General features: G+C 41.3%; 1 protein-coding gene across 1 annotated transcript; it reads left to right on the top strand.

Moving 5' to 3' along the window:
- The first annotated feature begins 5,742 nt into the window (after positions 1–5,742).
- Positions 5,743–22,107, top strand: LOC128440015 (B-cell receptor CD22). The gene is made up of 13 exons (XM_053422582.1): positions 5,743–6,015; positions 6,457–6,813; positions 6,950–7,171; positions 8,120–8,476; positions 8,552–8,782; positions 8,881–9,159; positions 9,875–10,135; positions 10,942–11,202; positions 19,993–20,253; positions 20,476–20,560; positions 20,692–20,749; positions 21,180–21,268; positions 21,600–22,107. Exons 1-12 carry the CDS (start codon positions 5,961–5,963, stop codon positions 21,258–21,260), a joined length of 2,508 nt encoding a protein of 835 aa, XP_053278557.1. The 5' UTR covers positions 5,743–5,960; the 3' UTR covers positions 21,261–21,268; positions 21,600–22,107.
- The last annotated feature ends 1,705 nt before the right edge of the window (positions 22,108–23,812 follow it).

Below are 23,812 nucleotides of genomic sequence, written 5' to 3'. Positions count from 1 at the left end.
CCTACTCTTCAAGATGGAGCCCATTCTTGGATCTCGAAGTTAGAAGAGATTATGGTGGGAGAACAACTTGCCATGGGAGATATTAAGAGACTCTTGGCTAATCTCCTTGGAGTTCATGCTATGGGAGATATTCTACAGAAAGCTGGACTTAATCGATGTGTGGGAACTGCTGTGAATGATTCAGAACTGTTTTGTGCAAATAGAGGTCGAGTGTGTAGAGCGCTGAAAGAGACGTTTCCGACAAATGTACATCCAGACAACATTTTTATTGAACCACTGAGACAGGAAGAAAACCCGAGGGCCTATGTGTCGAGAGCTCATCAAGTGTGGAGAAATGTCACAGGAAATGACCCGGATTTGAATCAAATGGAGCAGTCAATTTTGCGAGACAAAATACAGAAGGGGTTGCCCCTACCAGTGAGGAGCAAACTGGCTGAGGTGGTTGGTCTTGCAAGCATGGAAAAGGGTGTTTATACAGATCATATAGCCCATCAAGTGGTGCTGTATAGGAAAAAGGAACATGACCAGAAAGAACAGGACGAGGACATCCTTAGAAAACTCAATCAAATACAACTGGTGGTTAATAAGAAAATGGAGAAGAAGCAAGCTCTGGTTATACAGAATCAGGCTCCACTAGATCAATCACTACAACAATCACAGCTGAACCAGGTTCAGCTCCAATCGTTCAAGCCATCACCTATGGCTCCAGTTGTCTCCTATCCACAACCATCCTTTGATCAAGCGCAGACCTGTAGAGGAAGGTTTGATCCAAATTTTCCACAGCATTCAGAAGAATGTTATAATTGTGGACAATTAGGCTACTTTGCCTGTGAGTGCTACAACTGGAGAGAATATGGAGAAGGAGAAAATTGAAGAAACGTCAGAGACAGAACGGAGGACGACAAGGAGAACAGATAGAATTTTGAAAAACACAATCTGATGATTTGCGGTTCATCCAATATTTCGAAGTTGTCAACGTCGTAGTACAACAAGGTGCTTTGTGTGTTCCAAATCTTTGAACAATTCTTTAGAAAGTTCTGAAGGATAGTAAATATTCTCTGTTGTTGATCTGGCAAATGCATTTTTCAGCATTCAAATTGATGAAGATAGACAATATTAGTTTGAGTTTGAGTTTAACAGAGACATTTATACCTCCACATGCCTATGTCTGAGCGATTTAAGACCAGGCACTAAAAGAAAGCTTAAGATCATTAGAGATAACACAAATGACTGATGGAAACATATCCATTCTGAATATCTGATGCTACTATAAAACTAACATTTACCTCTGTTGTTGCTTAGTTATTTCATAGTTTCTTACTACATTAGTGATGTGTTTCAAGGGGGGAAATGGAAAATGTGACTTATAATTTCACATTTACTTATAGAGTGTTAATCTGTATTGATGTTTTGATTTGTATCTGTTCTGTATGCAAAGATACTGGTTTTCTTTTCTTTCGTTCTAGAACATATTGGGGAATGACCACTGGGAGAATGGTTGATTGTTCAAGGGCTCCGATTTGTTAAATGGATTCAGACACTTCAAACATGAACAATACTAATGGATTGAAGGACAACATCCAGATTCAACACATCATCGATACTACAACAGAGTCAATGCTGCTGAGAAACTGCAGTGCTAAACATTCTTATGTCTTCTCTTATATATTGCATGAGTAATAGTAGTATAAACATAGTAATATTAAAAGTGAATTATATTATCTGTGTATTAATGACTTGGAAATTATGTTTTCTGTTATTTGGGTAAATATACTGGGACCTCAGATGTTTTCTTTTTCCTGATGCTTAGGGACAGTGGGGCTAGGCAGGAAAAGGTCCATTGGAAGGTACGATGGGTCGACCAGCATGACTTTGGACATTGTTTTGTTTTTATTTGCTGAGAGTTCCATATGTATTTGCTTAACGTCATTTCCTTAAACAATTTGCAAAAATTCCTTGTTTCAATGGTATGGAGTACTATGTATGATTCTCTCACATAAATTCTCTACATAAATTCTCTCACGGTCCCTCTGAGGGACCGTGAGAGAATTTTCCTGTCTAAATTGTTTGATGGATATTTCAAGAAAGATAGCTGCCTGACAGGTTTTTCACTCTCACATTTTACACTCCATATGGTTGCTTTATTGTTAAAATTATGCTGTTGGATGAACTGTTATTTTGTCATGATCATACACCTGTATGTTTATTCACTTAATTATTTCGAGACTTTGTTGAGTCTCGAAGGGGGGAAATATGTAGTATATTCTGCTACCTTTAACCTTAGTATGAACCAGAATCACATGTTTAAGCATGCGGCCCCCATCTTTAGATTCTCAGTAACTCTTCTATGCATTTTATTGTTAGTTCTCTCCCCTAGGGTATGAACTCTGACCCCTTAATGGATGAGTGTAGAAAATGGGTTTTCTTCTACTAAGCACGAGGCATGTTGTTATGAATTCATCCTTACATTTACATGTTATGCGTTCAAACACATGTAGTCATGCACCTCTCAACCATGGGATGTGGGATGTTGCCATGGGCGTAGGCAACCCCTATATATATTGTATGTTTGACGCCTGCAAATCGGGCTTCACTATTGGCATGTGAATGTCTCCGGATTTCTAGAGTCCGTCCTGACCTGTAAAGACTTCTGTGTAATAAACTTTAACTATACAAGCAAGTTCTGGGTCTGCGGAGAATTCTTCCTTCAGCATCAACTTCACCATCATCAACCTCTCGGCTGCCCAAAATATACGATAGAATAATTGCCATACATCGTGCTTACAGTAACAGAAAATGTGTACAGCACAATATACTGTCAAACAATAAGTACATCAAAACTAAAATTTGGCATAGTGAGATATGACCTTTTGAAGGTGATGTATGTAGTTGTGCTGAACCATATGGGCTATTTGGCCAATTGCACTTAGAGCTCTGAGAATGTCATTTCTGTTTCGTGAAATGAGCCAAAGCAATTGAGAAAAACTGTAAACTTACTGTGTGATTGGTGATCAGATGTGTGAAACTCAACCTTGATTACTAAAGTCTAGTGCTGCTAGAGACTTTGATTATTGATGATGTTCTCCTGCACGTGGCATCTATTGCACTTCTGTCCGTCCTGGGAGAGGGATCCCTCACATGTGGCTCTCTCTGAGGTTTCTACATATTTTTACCCTGTTAAAAGGGTTTTTAGTAGTTTTTCCTTACTCTTGCTGAGGGTTAAGGACAGAGGATGCCACACCCTGTTAAAGCCCTATGAGATGAATTGTAATTTGTGAATATGGGCTATACAAATAAAATTTGATTGATTGATTGATAAAGTTCTAGTTGCACCTGAAAATTAAGCCGATGATCAAAGATATCCATATTACAGTATATACCATGATGTTTTTCATGGTATTATGTGCCTGAAAGATTTTGACAGTGGAGTGAACTATTGTGCAGGTGATGATGTACACAAGGAAATGATGCCAACATGTTCTGCAGAGAACGAACACTTGACTGAGAAGCGACAGTCAGTTTTGACCAGCAATATATATTCAATTGGTAATTGGGCTAACTGAAGGCAATTGTACCTAACCGTTTGCAAAGGTGTGCTAAATCATTTGAAATTTGTGCAAGCTGTTGGAAATTGTACTTGTCATTGAAAGGATGTGCTAAAACAATTGCAATTTGATTAAAGGAATGAGATATTCCAATCTGTTGTGAACAAGTGCCCAGTGGTTTGGAGGTTTGCACGTGTTGTTTTGAGAATGTCATTTCTGTTTCGTGAAATGAGCCAAAGCAATGGAGAAAAACTGTAACGCACAAACAGAGCCCAGTGGGAGGCTCCGCCCATCTGACCCAACAGTCGATGGTTCCTGTGTCGCTCTACTGCTCACGTGCACCTGTGCATGAGCTCATGAAGTCCAGTCTACACAAGTGAACAGCTTTACACGCAGAGATGGGCAAAAATACATCAAAATGAATTTTGATACAAAAAACTAAATACCCCTCAAATAGATGTATTAAAATAAAATACAAAATACTGGTGCCAGGAAAATGTAACAAAATACAGTACATGTATTTTGTATTTAAAATATAGGAAATAGTGTTTCTGGATGTTCCGTTTTGTCACAGTTTGGTATATCAGCGTTCAGGTCTGGGCTATATAATGTTCTCAAAGCTCTGGTGAACCCAACAAAAAGAAAGAACAGTCAAAATTTGTCAGTGTAACTATGCAAAGCCATTTAAAGACAACAACTTGATTGATTATGTGTATATATATATATATATATTTTTTTTTTATTAATGGGACTTAACAGCCCGTTGTTTTTATCAACAAGAAAATATTCATCACATATGAATAGCAATACACAATAGGCCTATGTATACTATAAAAGCAAAATATAGAATTAAAACCAGTTGTTCACAGGGAGCTAAATAAATTACTGTACTTCAAGTTCTGCACAGAAAAAATTAAAAGTAAATAGTAAATCAATACAAAAGTGAACAGGTAACTTAACAGGTGAGTAGCCTACTTCCTTCTCTTTTACTGTACCTTGGCCAGTGGCATGGTAGGCCACCTAATTCTATATTACAGTGTTAAGTGTCTCATACAAGTTCACACTGACATCTTATGACATAATAATCCTTCCAGTTTGGTTATTGAGACCCAACCACTGAGTAGCCAGTTAGTTGCCTTTAAGAACAACTAACTTTTCAAATCCTTCTGGTGTTAACCGCCTCTTGTGCGGATGGAATATTATTCCTGCAAACGAGAACAGTCTCTCAACCGGAGCTTTAGAGGGGAGGGTGGTGTTAAATCGAACAAAAGGGAGCTTGATGAGTGGGTCCTGCTGAAGAGAAAGCAGGTCTTTTCTGGTGTCCTCCAGAAAACAAAGGGTCTCTAACTCCGCTTTGCTGTGGCTTGTGATCTCCTGTCTTTCCGTGACTTGAGTTTCTTCAGCTGAGAAAACAAAGAAGTCATGTTCCTCATCATCTTGGAGGTTGGAGGAAGCCGTTTCACCCTCTGCCACCAGGCCAAGATCTTCAGCTGATTGGAGCATAAGCTGGTGGATTCGTGTTGGTAGGCAGCACATTTTGAGGAATTTTGATTCGACGAGAGAATATTTTGAGTATTTTAAATACAAAATTACTCCACTCTGAACTATTGTGTTACAAATTACGTTTTATCGGCCCTATCAAATACATATTTCAAAATACTCAAAGTAATTGAAATACGTATTTCAAATACAAGTAATAGAAATACTGCCCATTTCTGTTTACACGTGTATCAGACAAAACAAGCTTGACTCACATGAGTTGAATCCTCGTGAGAAATAAGTAAAGAACACTAAAGAAATGTAAGTTTACACAATTATGACCTTTTACAATGTGTTTTTATGACCCAGTCTTCATATGGACTGGAGCTGTAAATAAATAGGAAATTACTTCTAACATGAGATAAAGTAAAATTCACCATGATCTTTTTAGATCCAGTCTCAGGAAATTAAAGAAAGTGTTCGATTCACGTTTCTTTTCCAAAATAAAAGAACATTTCTTCATTTTAACGAAGGGATTTACTGGTGTTTGCCCGTTCGTGCATGTTAATGATGTAAAGAGGAAGGAAGCCAAGGTCTTAACTGATGTATGATTACTATCTGTCATCGTGACTTACTGACAAACATCGTTTGTCGAGGTTGGAAGCTAGCTGCTGATGTGGCTTCACTACAGAGACGTATGAAGCAACGATGGGTTTGAGAGAAGCAGCAAGTTGCTTTGTCATCTTCCTTCTTTCTGTGTCAGGTACATCTACATATACAGGAAAGCACTTTCTCTTACAGAATCTGTCTTTCTTCTCAGACTCTTCTGTGTTGTAGGTGGACTTGTCTGTGATGTGACTGAGTTTCATCTTGTGCACATTATTTATCTGTGGAGGTTTTTCTTGTTTGAAGTCACAGACGAGAGCAGCAGCTACTATGAGTGTAACTGTAGCAGCGAGTGGATTTGTTGTCCTTCTTCTCACTGTGACAGGTACTGTACCTCTACATTCATGTTGTCACTCTATTTTACACTCAGACTTCTGATTCACCTGAAGTGAGTTTGAGAAAGAAAAATATAAATAAACCATTCATTCATTTTCAGATCACCACCTGTAAAGTGATGCAGAAAGAAAATATATGAAGGAATTATCATCAGTGTTATTTTGTATCTTTGTTTAGAAGTTTCTATCGTCTAGAGCTCAAAATATTACAGAGTCTGAAACATGTTATTCTTATTCTTATTATGATTATGATTATTATCATCATGACTGAGTTCCTCTACACTCGATGCAGGAGTTGTCATCAGTGTGTGGAGTCGTTAGTTGAAATGCTATGGAATGCTGCTCATGGAAAAATGTTTCTTTTCTACAGAAAGTAAAAAGTAAACTAAGTGTTCTCTGGTGTGTTATGAATCTGATTCTCTGTGTTACAGTGGTACAGTGTGAGAAAGGCTGGGATGTGAGTTACACTTCTACTGAGATCTGTGCCTTCAGAGGATCAACAGTGGACATTAACTGTACCTACACATACCCATCCACAGTTAATAACCATGATACTACAGTTCAGGAAACTTTCTGGTTCATTAAAGAGAGTAATGGGATTCATGTTGATCTAAGGACTGATCCGGAGTATTCAGGTCGTGTGGAGAATCTCTGTGGAAACAACACGTGCACTCTGAGAATCTCTAACCTGAGAGAGAGCGACTCAGCTGTGTACAAGTTCAGGTTCACAACAAACCAACCTACTGGGAGTTTAACTGGTTCGGCTGGAGTCACTCTGTCTGTCACTGGTAACATTTACATCTGAACATTCATTTATTTATTTCCTACATCTTGTTTTGTTCACTTGAGTGTGTCTGTGCACTTTTATATGCATGTGTGTGTCGTCAGTTTGGACTCAAATTAATTCCTTATTCTCACACACAGATTTGCATGTGCAGGTGAGCACATCAGTGAAGGGTGACTCTTATAACTATGCAAAGCTCAGCTGTCAGAGCAGTTGTCGTCTTCCTGATCATCTGAACTACGTCTGGTACATGAAACAACAGAAGATGAAGAAAGGAGCATCTTATACAGGTTATTTTCATCGTTCAGCCAGAGTTTCCTGTGCTGTTAAAGGACTCGAGGATTTCCGCTCTACGTCAATGTGTAGGTTTAATCTTCAGTATTTCACTAACAGCACCATCTGCTGGAGTATTTGAGATAATGCATTGTACCATAACTTCATGTGTCTTTAAATACTTTTTTCTGCATGGGCACATTGAACTCTTGGGATACTACTGTCAGTACTGACAAACTAGTGTAGTACTAGTACTACTATTCTGCTTGTGTAAATATAGATGGCAGACATGACTGCTTTCCAGAAGTGAAGCCAAAGCATTGTGATCGCCCCCTAGTGGCTGGCTGCAGTATAGAACATACATCCTGTCTCCTCCATGTTAGTGGGAAGGACATGGACCAAACTAAAAAGTCAAATACATTTTTCTCAAAGATGGTTTCTGTCATTTTAGGTCGTTCTTATCTCACTCTATTGTTCATGTTTCTCATAAGTTTGGTTTTAATTTGTTATTTGATGAAAAGAAAAGTAGATTCATCTTCATGATTGACAGCTGAGGCTGACTCAGGATTGGTCGAGCTCATATATGGGAGGGACCTTTATACTCTGGCTCCATCTCTGGATCACCACTGTGCAGACTGTGGTTCCAAATGTGAAAGATGGCAGCTTTGGTATCCAGGATATTTTGGCTTCATTTCTGGAGATTGGGAGGAAGTGGAGACGTGTCGTCCATCTTTGGTCGACTCTGCATAAAAGACACAGATCATTTCCTCCATATTGTTCAGTTTGCTCCATTATAAGAGCAACTTATACAAGGTCCCTCATGTTCTTCACCTCCAACAGTGTGTTTCTCCCTCACACTGAAGTCTAAAGGACACTTCACTGTGTTTTATGTGAACTGAAAGTTTCCTCATCTTGGCATCATCATCATCTTAAAATGAAAACCTGCCGACTGGTGATTCACCAGAGAAAATATATGGAGCTAGTTTTATAAATGTATAAGTTTATCTTCTGATTCTCTGATGTGCTCTGTGTTACAGTGGTAAGGAGTCTGATTGACTGGAGTGTGAGTTACACTTCTACTGAGATCTGTGCCTTCAGAGGATCAACAGTGGACATTAACTGTATCTATACATATCCATCCTGGTGGAATGGCCTTCATACTACAGTTAACAAAACTTTCTGGTACATTAAAGAGAGTAATGGGATTCACGTTGATCTAAGGACGGATCTGGAGTATTCAGGTCGTGTGGAGAATCTCTGTGGAAACAACAAGTGCACTCTGAGAATCTCTAACCTGAGAGAGAGCGACTCAGCTGTGTACAAGTTCATGTTCACAACAAACCAACCTACTGGGAATTTAACTGGTTCAGCTGGAGTCACTCTGAATGTCACAGGTACCATTTACATTAGAGTCAGTTTCAAATGTTAGTGTGTAGATTGAAATAAAATCACATTTTGTTTGTTCACAGACCCTCAGCTCCAGGTACATGTGAGGAGATCAACAGCCAATCCATCTTCTACCTGGACAGAGCTGACCTGTCACAGCAGGTGTCAGCTCCCTGATCATCTTTCCTACGTTTGGTACAATAAGAATAAACCTGTTGGACGAAAAAAATACTTTCACCTCCAACACTTTAATCCTGAAGACAGCTATCACTGTGCTATAGAAGGACAGGAGCGTTTCCCTTCTCCTACATTGTGTGAGTTTACTGCTCATGACATTACATTCAAATGTAAACTTTTAACAAATAATACAGACAGTGTTTTGATTGTATTCTCATCCTGTGTGTTAATATAGACTATCCTTCAGATGCTCCAAAGCCTCCCTCTGTGTCAGTGAGTCCCTCTGGTGAGATCATGGAGGGCAGCTCAGTGACTCTGACCTGCAGCAGTGATGCTAACCCAGCAGCTAAATACACCTGGTACAAGAGAAGTGGACACAAACAAGATCAACGTCTCAGTGAAGAGACACAATTTGTCCTCAGCTCCATACGGTCGTCAGACTCTGGAGAGTTTTACTGCACAGCTGAGAATGAGCTGGGAAGGAGTTCAGCAAACATCTTTATTACTGTGACATGTGAGTGAAACACAGGTTATTAAGTGAAGATATATTGACTCTGTCACATTCTTTGTCCTTTACATTTTAAATGTGCAGATATGGGTCGTTTGACTTCAGCCCTATAATTATTCAAAGTCAGACCATTAGCAAGACAAAGAGGAATCCACCCAGCGTCTGTTAAAACATCCATAAAGCTTTCACCATCCTCAATAAACTTGAAAGATATTTCCTTCACTGTGCACATTGACGTGACGAACAAAGCTCTCTCAGCCGACAGACAGTGGTGAAAACAAAACCCTGCTCCTTTGCACATGTCACACACACACACCTCCCAGCAGGGGGAGCAGTGGCTCATTGACATTTTAAGAGACATGCCCACAAACAGGCCACTCTGAACAGGGCTCTTCACACGTTTTATTAGGTAGAAACTCTGTCTAATTGTGGAAAAGGTTCATAATATGTCACGTTTAAGTCCACGTTACAAACTGGACTATGGTTTGGAAATCTGTGGACATTCAGGGGAGACTGGAAACAGTAGTGCAACAGGAAATCATTCAAAAAAACTCTCACTTAACAAGTAGAATTTACCTGTGTCAGTTTAACAACTTTGCTGTTGTAACTGAGTGACTCCACTCACCTGAGCAACTTTGACTTAAACACATCTTATCATATATGTCCCCAAATGTTAAACACAATGTCTGTCATCTGTTATCATCACTCTGTTTCCACACAGACGCTCCAAAGCCTCCCTCTGTGTCAGTGAGTCCCTCTGGTGAGATCATGGAGGGCAGCTCGGTGACTCTGACCTGCAGCAGTGATGCTAACCCAGCAGCTAAATACACCTGGTACAAGGAGAACCGAGCTCTGCTTCAAGGACCAGAGGGCGTTTATCGTCTCTCCTCCATCAGCTCTGGGGACAGCGGGGTCTACTCCTGCAAGTCTGAGAATCAGTACGGACGGATCAACTCCACGTCTCTACACTTAGACGTCCAGTGTGAGTAGATAACATCCACATGTCCATGAAACCCAGCATCTTACAGAAGGTTCCTGGGTCCCCCCCCTTATCTGGATTCACACCAAACTTTCCTGAGTTCTTCCCTGACCCGTTCCTCATCCTACCTCCAAGTTTCATGCTAATCGACTCAGTAGTTTTTGTGTAATCTTGCTTAAAATCAACAACCAACAAACAAACAGACTGTGGTGAAAACATCTGTTGTTGCATAGCTACACTATATGGCGTCATTTTCTGAACTCATAGTGACGACATTCCCATCATATGATTATAGATTATTTGTAAATGTATATTAGCTTAAAGTTGTCTCTATAGTCCCATTAGAGGCAAGAATACAGCAGAAAGGCAGATTTAAGGACTCATGATGTAAATCTCTAGCTTCTTTGTGACATAACTTATAAGTCAACTATCATTATATGATGGGGAATAATGTTCTGATCAGTATATGATTTAGTCTCTCTGCCACTTGTGGAAATATCTTGAAATTTTATCTTTTGGGTCAAATCTTGGTTCATCTTGACCTCTGACCTTTGACCGATCAGCTGCAAAGTTAATATTCAATATAATATTCAGTAAGTTTGTTTCATGAGTTGAGTAATTTTGCACATTCACACACACAGGATGAAGACAAAGCCCTAACTACCTGCTTCTGTCTGTGCTGGCGTCCCTGTTAATAATGATCATTTATAATTAAGCAGCCCTTATCAAAAGCAGAGATGGAAAAGTTCTTCACTTTGGTTAAGGAATATTTCTGAGTTGATTTCATGATCTTGCATGTTTTACACCAGACGCTCCAAAGCCTCCCTCTGTGTCAGTGAGTCCCTCTGGTGAGATCATGGAGGGCAGCTCGGTGACTCTGACCTGCAGCAGTGATGCTAACCCAGCAGCTAACTACACCTGGTACAAGGAGGACCGAGCTCTGCTTCATGGACCAGAGGGCGTTTATCGTCTCTCCTCCATCAGCTCTGGGGACAGCGGGGTCTACTCCTGCAAGTCTGAGAATCAGTACGGACGGATCACCTCCACGTCTCTACACTTAGACGTCCAATGTGAGTAGAGAACATCCTCATGTCCATGAAACCCAGCATCTCACAGAGGTTCTTCGGTCCGCTCCCTTATCTGGATGAACACCAAACTTTCCTGAGTTCTTCCCTGACCCGTACCCCATCGTAACTCCAAGTTTCTTGCTAATCGACTCAGTAGTTTTTGTGTAATCTTGCTTAAAATCAACAACCAACAAACAAACAGACTGGGGTGAAAACATCTGTTGTTGCATAGCTACACTATATGACGTCATTTTCTAAACTCATAGTGACAACATTCCCATCATATGATCAACGATAATTGTTACGGGTCCCAAGATTGGGACCACAGCAGCAAAGTTAAATTAATGACCTGTAGAAAACAGTAAGGATGCAGCAGCAGAAATGAGACGATGCATTCACTTCTTTACCCAGACAGTATCTTATTAAAATATAACACAATTTCAATTACAAACATTAACAATATAGAAATAATAACAGTCTGTATGTGTGGGAGCTGATCTACACAATGTGTAAAGTAAATAATATTTTTATCATCAACCTCCTGCAAGACGACAGGCAGGTAAAAATAAACACCTAACAGGCGAGTGTAGCTCCGCCCACCTAGTGGCGCGAATCTCACTCGCCTCACTGCCCAGCGGAGTTTCTCAGTTTTTACACATCTTAAATAAATAATCAAAACAACATTAACATAACTAAATGACACCCGTGGTGATCATGGGAAGCTTTAAGAGGTAACAAAGGTGACTCTCAGTCACTACTGACCTGTAGAAAACAGTAAGGATGCAGCAGCAGAAATGAGACGATGCATTCACTTCTTTACCCAGACAGCATCTGGCATGTGGGCGGATGTCCCCCCCAAAGAGAGGTACCGGGTGCAACCATAGATATATATAAACACTAGATGTCTTGTCCGCGTTGCCGGCCAATGGAGTCGAACGTCCGCACATGGCGGCCATCTTGCCACAGGCAGCTCGCTCACCCATAACATTGTGTTAGTAGTGGAACATGTACTTTTTAATTAACTATAACTTGCTCAATTTTCAACCGATTTTTAAACGGTTTGGTTTGTTATAAACGCTGGAGATGTAGTTATGACACTGCATACTTATTAATAATTATGTTATGTTCTAAAAAATAGAATAATGTTCTTAAAAATATGTACAAGATTTCCCTCTACAAATGAGATGTATACTTATGAATAATTATAACCATGGGTTTTCATATGAAAATAACATTAAACAGAACAGATGGGGCCATAAATACACACATGCACAAGATTTGTATGTTAAATCAATATACAGGCAACTAAAACTCAACATACAGAATGGCAACATGAGACATATGTATAAAGGTGACATTTCTTTGCAGTAAAAAAAAGGTGTAAGATTTCCATTTACAAATATATATATAAAGAAATGCTGCATGTTGAAAATTCCCACCCTCTAGAGAGAACTAGACTACTGTGGAGGTATACAGATGGAGGACCGACATAAAAAATTACCCAAAAAACAGTGAAATCAATACAAAAAAAAAACAATAAGTACTACAAAAACACAATAAGGACTTCACATAAGAAAGAAATAACTACACATGAAACAAACAAAACAAAATTAATACAAGATGTAAATGCAAAACAGAACAGAATGAGGATGTGCAATATGCAATAAACTATAGTGTGTGTAAATGTAACACAGAATTGAGGCGTGGGGATAAGAGTCAAAGACAGATGGGGGTCAGTTGCAGCCGGGAAGAAGCTGGTCTTGTCCACTGGCAATAAAGTCAGCAATTTCCTGTATAAATCATAATGCAAGATGTGAAACCTCAGTTAAATCATGTGCAGCTTAAGTTATATTGAAAAGAAAGAACAATTCTGCCTCTCCCATAAATGTAAAATTACTCGGTACTAGCCTAGCCTAGCCTAGCCGTGGTACACAACTAAGCTGCACGATTAAGTCGTTTTTCGGAGAGAAAAGCTGCGATTTCAACATGTTCAAGCATCCAGAATTATAACCACATTAATAACGTTTGTAAGATACCAAACCATTTGTAAATCCGTCAAGATTTCAGCGAGATAAGAGTATAAGTGTTTGAGCAGATCACTGACCCTACCTCAGGTTCCACAGATCCTTCCAGAAAGCCTGCCTGTGGCAAGATGGCCGCCAGTGATGACGTTCTAGACTCCGCCGGAAGACATCTAGTCTTTATATATATCTATGGGTGCAACGCTCCCATGCCAAATGTTCCACCTGGGTGCTGCGGTCATTCACTGATCTCTCTACTTATATTATTAGGAATAACCTTAAATGAAAATTACTATTAAAGTAATTCAATAAATTACAATTACTATTAAAGTAATTAAATAAATTAGAATTACTATTAAAGTAATTACAAAAATTTAAATTACTATTAAAGTAATTCCAAAAAAAATATTTTGGGGTATACCACACACTCCCCCACAAACAAAAAGTGGCTCCCGACACTTGCTATTAGTAGCACAGTTTTCAATAACTCACAATAACATTCGAAACATCAAATACAAAGCTTACAGTTACTCAAAACTTCAACATGAAGAAACATTAGTAACGATAAACATATGTAAATTCACAGTGTCTATCGATCATTCAATAACAGTGGATAGGACAGGTGATTGGCAAGTATGTAGGATGAATGATAGGTGTGTAATGAAATGGTTGTAAGTAAGACTTTGGATATTGGTGAGTGTAAACTATGGGCTGAGTCCCTATTGCACTCACAGTGACACGTGGCTGGTAAGTTGGTTGACCTAGGGAGGTGTAAGTGAACATCTGGCCAGGGCGCCTGTCTCTAGTAGACCTCCTTAATGTAGGCTGAGCCTCTTGGACCTCCATGTCTGAGTCATAAGCCTGAGACTGTTCCTGCTCATTGTAAGGCTGATGTTCCTCAGTGCAGGGCACTCTGTCATCTTGTCCTTCTGCTTCCTCAACGACACTTCCCCTTTCAGATGCAAGCTCATCGAGAACAGGTTCCTCCAGGCAAGCTCCAATCTGCTCCGGGTGGCTTTGGGTCTCACAGACGACTCTTTGGTTCGACATGTCATTTCCAACTCCTGGCGCTTCCCTTGGCATCCGTAGCCAATACCGTGGTCTTTCCTCTTCGTCATCAGAGTCAGTTGTGTCATGGTTCTGCGTCTGTTCACTTGTGCTCACGGGTTTTGAGATTTCCTTTCTCCTTTGTGACTTTGCAGGTGCGACAGAGGTTGGTTGCTCTACAGGTAAGTCATTTACTTGAAGCAACAAGTTTCAGTGGAGCGTGCGGATGGGCCGGCCCCCTGTCTCAGGACTCACTTTATAGACTGGGTTATCACCAAGCTGTTCTCTGACGATGTAGATTGTCTTCTCCCAGTAGGACTTCAGTTTGCATGGACCTCCTCTTTGGGAAACATTGCAACAGGTAGTCCCTAAATTTATCACAAACTGCCCACTTTAAGGCTAAGAACTCAAGCTTACCACTGTGGAGATGATAACTCTGCTCTGCTGGTGTTAATGTGCGAGACCCATAACCAATCACCCTCATCTTTCCGTCCTGTTTCTGGTAGAGGATTGCTCCCAGACCTTGTTGAGAGGCATCGGTGTGAAGTATAAAGGGTTGGTTGAAGTCTGGGTATCCTAGCACTGGTGGGTTGGTTAGAATGTCTATTAGGCGCTCAAGAATCTGCTGGTGTTGGTTATTCCATTCCACGGGGGTACGTGAAAGCAATTGAGGCCCCTTTATTTTCCCCTTGACAGGCTTGGGTTGTGTTGAATTGGGCTTTCCCTGAAGCAGCTCATATAGTGGTCTTGCTATACGTGAGAAGTCTTGAACGTATGCTCGGTAATAGCTAAGGAAACCTAGCAGCCTCCGAACATCTCCTACTGTCTGTGGAGTTTTCTCCTTCAATGCTTGAACTGCATCAATATCTTTTGGATCTACTCTAACCCCATTTGCAGACACTAGCCGACCAACGTACCTGACCTCTTTGCGAAATAACTCACACTTTTCTGGCCTCAACTTAACCCCGTGGCGCTGTAGAGCTTGGAGTACACGGCGCAGCACCTCAACATGCTCTTCAAAAGACCTCGAGAAGCAGAGGACATCATCAAGATACGGGATGCAACACTCATCCCTAAGCGTGTCAAGCATTTCCTCCATGCTTCTTTGGAAGGCTGCTGGTGCAATTGACAACCCGAACGGTATTCTGACCCATTCATATAAACCCCAAGGGGTCCTGAAGGCAGTGAGATGTCTCGAACCTTCTGCAATAAACCCTTGGTGGTAGGCTTTGCCCTGGTCTAAGATGGAAAACCAGCTGTAGCCCCCAAGCGAGTCAATCAAGTCCTGAATACGGGGAAGGGGATGTCTGTCTGGCACAGTCTTCTTGTTAAGCAGTCTATAGTCAATACAAAGGCGCAATGAACCATCTTTCTTTCTGACACAAACAATAGGGGCGGCATATGGCGACTTAGACTTTACAATCCATCCTTTGACTAACAACTCCTGGATGTATTATTTTACTTCCTTGTAAAGTGGCTTAGGAATGGAAGCATAAGCTTTCTGAACGGGAACGTCATCGCTGAGCCTGACTGACATTTGGAGAGAGGGGATGCATCCAATATCACCGCTGTCTTGGGCAAATGCGGCCGCCTCCTCTTGCAGCACCTCCTCAACTAGATGTTGTTGTTCTAGAGTAAGATGACTGAGGTCAACGGGTGGTCGCCACGGCTCAGTTGTGGAAACCCTGGGAGCGGTGACTTTATGGACATCAGCCCTTACTGTTGTAACCTGTGGTGTCTCTACTTGTGGTTTCATTGTCTTACCTATCTCTATGACTTTCGCTACATGTTCGATGGAGCCCAACAGAGTTCTCTTTGGCAGGGTTATTTCATGCTTAGTGTGATTGGAGATGGGCACATGAACAAGAGGCCACCTGTTCTTACTGATCTCTAAGAGGCCTTCCCCCACACTCAGTTGTTCTAAGCTATAACTTTCTTCTGGGGATTCATAAAGGACAACAGAGTCAGAGGCGTCGAAGCTAGGTGGTACTCTGCACTGTACACGTAATGTTTTTCCAGCTGGGATAGTAACATCTTCCCTGCCCACTCTGATTTTGGCCAAACTGAGGCCTGGTGTCTTTTGTGTCTGAATGAAATGAACCATTGCTTCGGCTTGTTCTTCTTCCACTCCAAGGGCTCTTCGAAGGAGACCTATATAATAGTGGTGGGTGCATCAGTCGAAGACTCTTGTCCATTTATAATTTCCTGGAGAACATTAGCTCCTAATAAAGGCTGAGGGAGACTGAGCTGGATAACCAGGAAGGGGACCTGAATTGCAAGGTTTGGATTGTCGTTTCCAGTGAGGATGACTGTAAGCTCCACCCATCCGTCGTATAGAATTGACTGTCCATTGGCCGCATATACATTAAGGCTTTCCCCTTGGTCAAGGAGTTCTTTAGTGGTCGTGCTTGGTGATTGGGGATACATTTCTCTCTCCACAACCTGTCAATGATGCTAACCTGTGAGCCAGAATCAAACAACACTGTAGCTGCATAGCCACTGCTAAAACACTTGAGCAAACTTTTCCTGCCTATCAGTGGTGCTGTGCGTATCGTCATGTCAGGGGTTTCTTTTGTTTCTTTGGGGAAAGTGTCAACAACTCTTTTGTCCCATCTTTGGCGTTTTGAGTGATGCTGCTTACGCTGGGGGGTTATTGGTTGGGACTGGAGTTCTCGAACGGCCTCTGGTTGTCCCTCAACGGAGGTCGGTTCCCGTTTTCCCTGCTGCCAGGCTCTTTTTAAGCAACCTACAGCCCGATGTCCTGGATCCCCACATACAAAACAGTGGTTACAGTTCTCTAAGCCCTGATGTAGACAGTTGGTACAGATTGGTATTTTACCCTTCCTTGTGAGAGAGGGTTGGCCTGGTGTGGAAGGAGGAATTTGTCTGGGAATGGATGTAATGCTGTGTGCTTGCGGCTGACCAAGCATATGGACAGGAACGGACTTAGGGTGGGTTATGTGCATAGCTGTCGTTTGCTGGTCCATTAAAGCTGCAACCATGTTGGTCAGAGTCTCAACCTGAGCACTGAGCTGTTGAATTGTCTGTTGTTCTTTCTTGTGCGCAGTCTGATCTATTTCATCCACTCTGACATTTGTGAATGTGTTGCTTTCTGTCGGAGACCATAACTTAGCCTGCACTGGTGCTCATTTTCGTCGCTGAGAATTTTCATAACTTGACTGACAATGTCTTCATCCGCCACTTGATTGTTTGAGAGGAGAGGTCTCAACTGTTGTCTGATGTCTGTCTGTTTAGACCCTAGGCCCTGGTAGATGGTGTGGAGGAAAACTTCCTGGATTGTTCTCGGGTCATCTGTGTTGGCCTGCTTTGACTGAAAGAGGATTTTCTGTTTGAGTCCAATCATGCGATACAGAAACTGTTGAGGCGGTTCTTGTTCACTTTGTTTGGCACACATTAGTTCCTGGAACAGTTCCATACCGGCCTTTTCACCAAGATGAGGCCTGAGGAAGCCCTTGAGTTCAACGATTGTGATGTCATCTTTATGGGTGAGCATGTCTTTAAAGGCACCTGGTTTAACTATCCTCAGCACAGCTCGGATCACTTCTGTTCCTGTGAAACCCTCCCTGACTCCCTCGTCTATCTGCTTACAGATACTGCTATATGTGATGTCAGAGCTATGGTCCCCAATCTGCCCCCCATGTATCTTAAACTCCCTACGCCGAAGATGGGAGAGGTCCTTTAAAGAAACCATCCTCTCAGTATTGATCGTAGCTGGGATATGACGTGGCATTTGGTGTGACCTGGGCTCACCTAGACTTTGCTCTGCTGCATTTGCTATATCTTTGTAGTGTTGTAGCCTCTTGCCTAGCTCATCATGCATTACTTGGAGCTGGTCCACAGTTTGACTTGTGGTGTCTGTGCTACGGTTAGTGTCCTGTATGTTCTGGACTGTGGCTGCTGGAGTAGCAGTATTGTGTCTGGTGTTTGAAATATCACTGATAGCGTCATGTGACCCAGGAGTTTGATCTATGATGTTATCTGATGTAGCTGTGAGTGTCTCATGTTCCTGAGTTACCTCATTTGTAATGACAACTGTAGTTCGAACATTAATTATCTCACGTATCAAATCATTCAACATTAATAACTGACTCATTCCTCCATCCTCAGAACTGAGAAAAGTATCAGAGTTAATAAAGTCAAAGATATATTCAACACAAACTTCTTCATCGTCGGACTTCAGGTCGGGTGTACTTGGATTGTCAGCTGTGATGTCCCGTGCCAGCTGGTATCTGTCGCTGCCCGAGAGTTTGAACAAGTTCTTTTTGATGCTCCATACGAGTTCTTTGCGTGCGGTGGACATGATGTGTGTGATGAAACAGCAGTGCGGTTCCTTTGGAAGAATGAAGACCCTCCTTGGACTCTGATCTCCCCTCTAGGACACCCACCAGCTGTTGTCACGGCTGCAATCACGTCACCTCGCCTTGGCCTCGTGGTTCTGATATCACTGGATCTGCTCCCCTTGATGGTTCTTGTGGAGAGAGATCCCGGACGAGCCCCCAAAATTTGTTACGGGTCCAAAGATTGGGACCACAGCAGCAAAGTTAAATTAATGACCTGTAGAAAACAGTAAGGATGCAGCAGCAGAAATGAGACAATGCATTCACTTCTTTACCCAGACAGCATCTTATTAAAATATAACTTTCAATTACAAACATTAACAATATAGAAATAATATCAGTCTGTATGTGTGGGAGCTGATCTACACAATGTGTAAAGTAAATAATATTTTTATCATCAAACTCCTGCAAGACGACAGGCAGGTAAAAATAAACACCTAACAGGCGAGTGTAGCTCCGCCCACCTAGTGGCGCGAATCTCACTCGCCTCACTGCCCAGCGGAGTTTCTCAGTTTTTACACATCTTAAATAAATAATCAAAACAACATTAACATAACTAAATGACACCCGTGGTGATCATGGGAAGCTTTAAGAGGTAACAAAGGTGACTCTCAGTCACTACTGACCTGTAGAAAACAGTAAGGATGCAGCAGCAGAAATGAGACGATGCATTCACTTCTTTACCCAGACAGCATCTGGCATGTGGGCTGATGTCCCCCCCAAAGAGATGTACGGGGTGCAACGCTCCCATGCCAAATGTTCCACCTGGGTGCTGCGGTCATTCACTGATCTCTCTACTTATATTATTAGGAATAACCTTAAATGAAAATTACTATTAAAGTAATTCAATAAATTACAATTACTATTAAAGTAATTAAATAAATTAGAATTACTATTAAATTAATTACAACAATTTAAATTACTATTAAAGTAATTCAAAAAAAAATATTTTGGGGTATACCACATCATTTTTCTATGTATACAAGCTTTAGGTCATCTCTATAGTCCTATTAGAGGCAGGAATACAGCAGAAAGGCAGTTTTAAGGACTCATGATGTAAATCTCTAACTTCTTGGAAAATGTGTCTTTTGGGTCAAATCTTTCCTCATCTTGACTTCGACCTTTGACCGATCAGCTGCAGAGTTAATATTCACTATAATATTTTTGTTGGTTCATAAGTTGACTAATTTTGCACATTCACACACACAGGCTTAGAACAAACCCTCAGTACCTGCTTCTGTCTGTGCTGGCCCCCGGATAATAATGATCATCTATATTTAAGAAGCACTTATCAAAACCAGAGATTGAAAAGTTCTTCACTTTGGTTAATGAATATTTCTGAGTTGATTTCATGATCTTTACACCAGACGCTCCAAAGCCTCCCTCTGTGTCAGTGAGTCCCTCTGGTGAGATCATGGAGGGCAGCTCGGTGACTCTGACCTGCAGCAGTGATGCTAACCCAGCAGCTCACTACACCTGGTACAAGGAGGACGAGGACTCACCAACAGCATCAGGACAAATCTTCACCATCACTGATATCACAGCTGAACATGGTGGAAAGTATCAGTGTGAGGCCCAGAACACACACGGACGTAGTAACACCACCTTACATCTGACTGTTGGAGCAGGTGATTTAAGCACTCTGACTTTTACAACCTACACCCCCCCCCCCCTCCTTTTCACTGCACCAGAACCTCAAACCATCAATACTCAGGATTTCCAGATGTATCACAGCTGTATATCAAGCCCATCATATTGAACATGAACAATACCGACTGACCAAAAGCATCACCTGGCAAACTGAGTCATCAGTCTAACCACACTGCTAATGTCTCCTGTCTGTTGTCTAGGGAAGTCAGTGATAATCATGAATATCATCAGGCTGACTCTGGTGGTCGTGCTGGTTCCAGTGCTTGTCTGGACTCTGTGGACGAGGTAAAACAATACAAATCCATCAGTTCACCCTCTGCTCTTTGACTGTCTTCTTCAAATGTCTTCAAACTCTAGTTTCAGTGTTATGAAGTTCATTTTGTCAAATGTTGTGTTTGTTGTTGTTCTCGATCCAGGATGAAGAAAACTCTGAGCTTGAAATCAGAAGTGAATGAAGCTGTGGAGATGATAGAGGTGAGAGACAGTTAGGCCAAAAGAATGACTCCATATCACTGTTTTCATCTCACAATGTTAGAGAAAGAGATAAAATATTTCTTGGATCAGCTGCTTTGTCTGAATCTGCCCAAAATGTAAAAGGTTCCACCCCCTCTCCTCCAAATATGGTTACTTCTGGTTTCATAAAAACCAAGATGGCGCTGGACAACGTGTCAAAAATAGAGGTTTCAAAATGGCAGCTCACAAACCAATGGGTGACGTCACAGTGCGTTGACACGTGGAAATCAGTTTATCACTTTTTGTGTAATCCTGCTGATGAACAAACAAACGAATGGACAGGGGGGGGCGCAACTACGTTCAAACTAATCTTGAATGAACTGTGATTATTTGCAGGTTTCATGAATAAAGTCCAGTGAGGCTTCATATTTTTTCATCTCTCCCCCATCAGTTAGACAACTGTCCTGAGTATGATGACGTCACTGCTGCAGCACAGACAGAAGACACAGAGGAGCAGGAAGACCTGGTGTGAAGCCTCAGGTCAGAGCCACTGGGACAAACACAACCAAGATGGACGACTTCAGAGAACATCCGTACAAGAGAGTTTTACAGAAACCACAGTGTATAGTTATTAAATACAGGAAATCTGTCCAAGAAGCAAAATATCTGAGTGCAAGCGCAGAGTTTTAGCACAAGCAGAACAAATCTAAACACCAGCAGGAGCTGTGTGAGTGCAAGCGCAGGGTGTTGAGTAAAAAGACCACGAAATCTGAACATGCAAGTCCAGCTCTCAAACTAAAAGACCAGTTTAAGAGGAAAACACTGTACATTTCCTTTCTACTCATGGTTTCCTGTTTTCTTCTTTCCTCAGGTGCACTGTGATTGGTTGATGAAAGTATGTGAGAGGAAACAGGAAGTATCTCTCTTTCCATCCGCGGTTGCAGCAGCAGCAGTTTGTACAGCAAGACCTTCAGAACAAGAGTATTGTTGTGTTGTGTCTTTTACTTTTCTGATGGGTCCAGTCATCCAGTTTTCACAGCTTTATTTCTGTGAGCTTTAGTTCTGATGTTGGTTTAGGTTGAAGGAAGATTCTCAGATCCTACGACCCTCTGATGGTTGGTGTGTTGGGTTTTCCTTCTTTTGTCCATTTTGCCGGCCTGTTGTTGAAGTTGTTGTCTTTTCTGCAATAAATACATTTTTTTTATGCTGTTACCCTCTGAACTATGTTGGACGTCTTGTCGATGAAACTTTGAGGCTGTGGTAACAGCACGTGACTCATCTTGTGTCTAATACATGATATTAATGTGGTTATTACATGGATATTGAATTATGTATCGTGATTTTATGATTCTTTCATAAATAAATGTTTTTGGTCTTTTGTTTTCACTCCTTATCAATTTATTGGTTTATATATTTATTTTTTTTCAATTGATGGAGGCTGGCATGTGCACACAGACACAAAAGGGGGGGTTAAGGGAAATGGTGAAGCAGATGAACCAAGTATGCAGAGTTTTAAGAAAAAGTGTAATTTTAATGAAAGACAGAATTCCCCAAAGACTGTGTAACCCACATGGAGGGTAGGTGCACACTGGACCAGTATAACCCAGATTCGTAGGGAGGAGTAATTAACAGGAATCAGACACCACAATGAGCAACCAGGACACAGAGTTAAGTTTAAATGAAAACAATTGTATTAACACACAAAATATTTACAACATTGCCGGCATTCAGTTTAGTAAAATTAGAAATGTCTTTTGAAATGGGTGCACCCAGAAAATAAAAGTAATCCTCAAAAAATAGGATGTTCTGCTAGATTCAACTGTCCTTTGAGGTTCTTCCCCACAGTCCTACCACACTGACAGCAAGGTTGATGAATGCTTGAAGCGCTCCTCAATCCAGGTGCTCAACACGGGTGGCTCGCCATCTCCCTCGTCAGGGAGAGATTCCAATCCAGCTCAAAGTTCAAGGGTATCCAGAAAACCCAGCCGGGAAAAGAAAAGGATAAACGGTGCTCTAAGCTTCTCTCCAGGTCCTCTCAGTAGCTGATAAACTTCTTATGGGCTCAAACATACTCTAACTTCTCTTTGTTCAGTATTATATCAAGTACCAGTAGCAGTAATATCGCTCCGTAATTCCAACTTCTCCACTTCTCATCAGGCTCCGTCTGTCTCCACACTCGACTGCACCCCGCTGACTCGAGTGAGGAGGCGGGACTTAGACCGTTTTACACCAATAACATGCAGTTATTTCACCTTGAACCAATAGGCTCACTTGTTGTCAAGTTTTTTGACAGGTAGAACACTTCCTGAGCAAAAAGGAAATGACTTAATAATAATAAATTAAATACAGAAGAAATAAAACAGAATTGTTAATTAAATAAAAGGAATTCTCAGTAAGGAGGAAATATGAATAATACTATAAATAAGTGTTTTGGTAACAACTGGTTTTCCCAGAGGGTTACACCTGTTACATGGGTTTATACAAATTGATTACACTATTCTCAAAAAGGTAAAAACTAAAGAAACAAAAACACACAGGAGGCTTACATAGGGGATGTAGAGGTGCAGAGGCCCAGGAGACACAGGATTCAGAAACACAAGCGGTCAGGACAGGAACACAACGGTTTAGACAAACTTAGACAACGATCCGACGAGGACAAAGGGAAGCACAGAGGCTTATATACACACACAAGGACTGGTGCAGACGATCACAGAGACAGGAAGTGAAGAACAGATTAGGAGCAAAGCCTACAAAATAAAACAGGAAACAGAAAACACTCTCAACAAATAGACTGAAACAAAAACTAAGATGACAAACCATCACAGGGGAATTTGAGCCACTATCCTTTTCCTTCCTCGAGAGAAAGTGCCCTTTTTAAAATACAGTAAAATGATATCCCTGTAATATTATATCCCAAACAGATATATTGTAATATAATAAAAAATCTAAATATCAGGTGGAGAGATTAGACTAGTCTCTGTTCCCTCCCTCCCTCCACGTCTCCTGCACAGAGCTGAGCATTGCAGCTGTGGACATTTCTTCGTTCTTAGAAACATCACGACTCGGACTCTGAATAATTCTAAC

This window comes from Pleuronectes platessa, chromosome 5 (genome assembly GCF_947347685.1).
Source record: "Pleuronectes platessa chromosome 5, fPlePla1.1, whole genome shotgun sequence".
Classification (NCBI taxonomy): Eukaryota; Metazoa; Chordata; class Actinopteri; order Pleuronectiformes; family Pleuronectidae; genus Pleuronectes; species Pleuronectes platessa.
The sequence above is the reverse complement of the archived record's forward strand: the minus strand, read 5'-3'. Positions and strand labels throughout refer to the sequence as shown.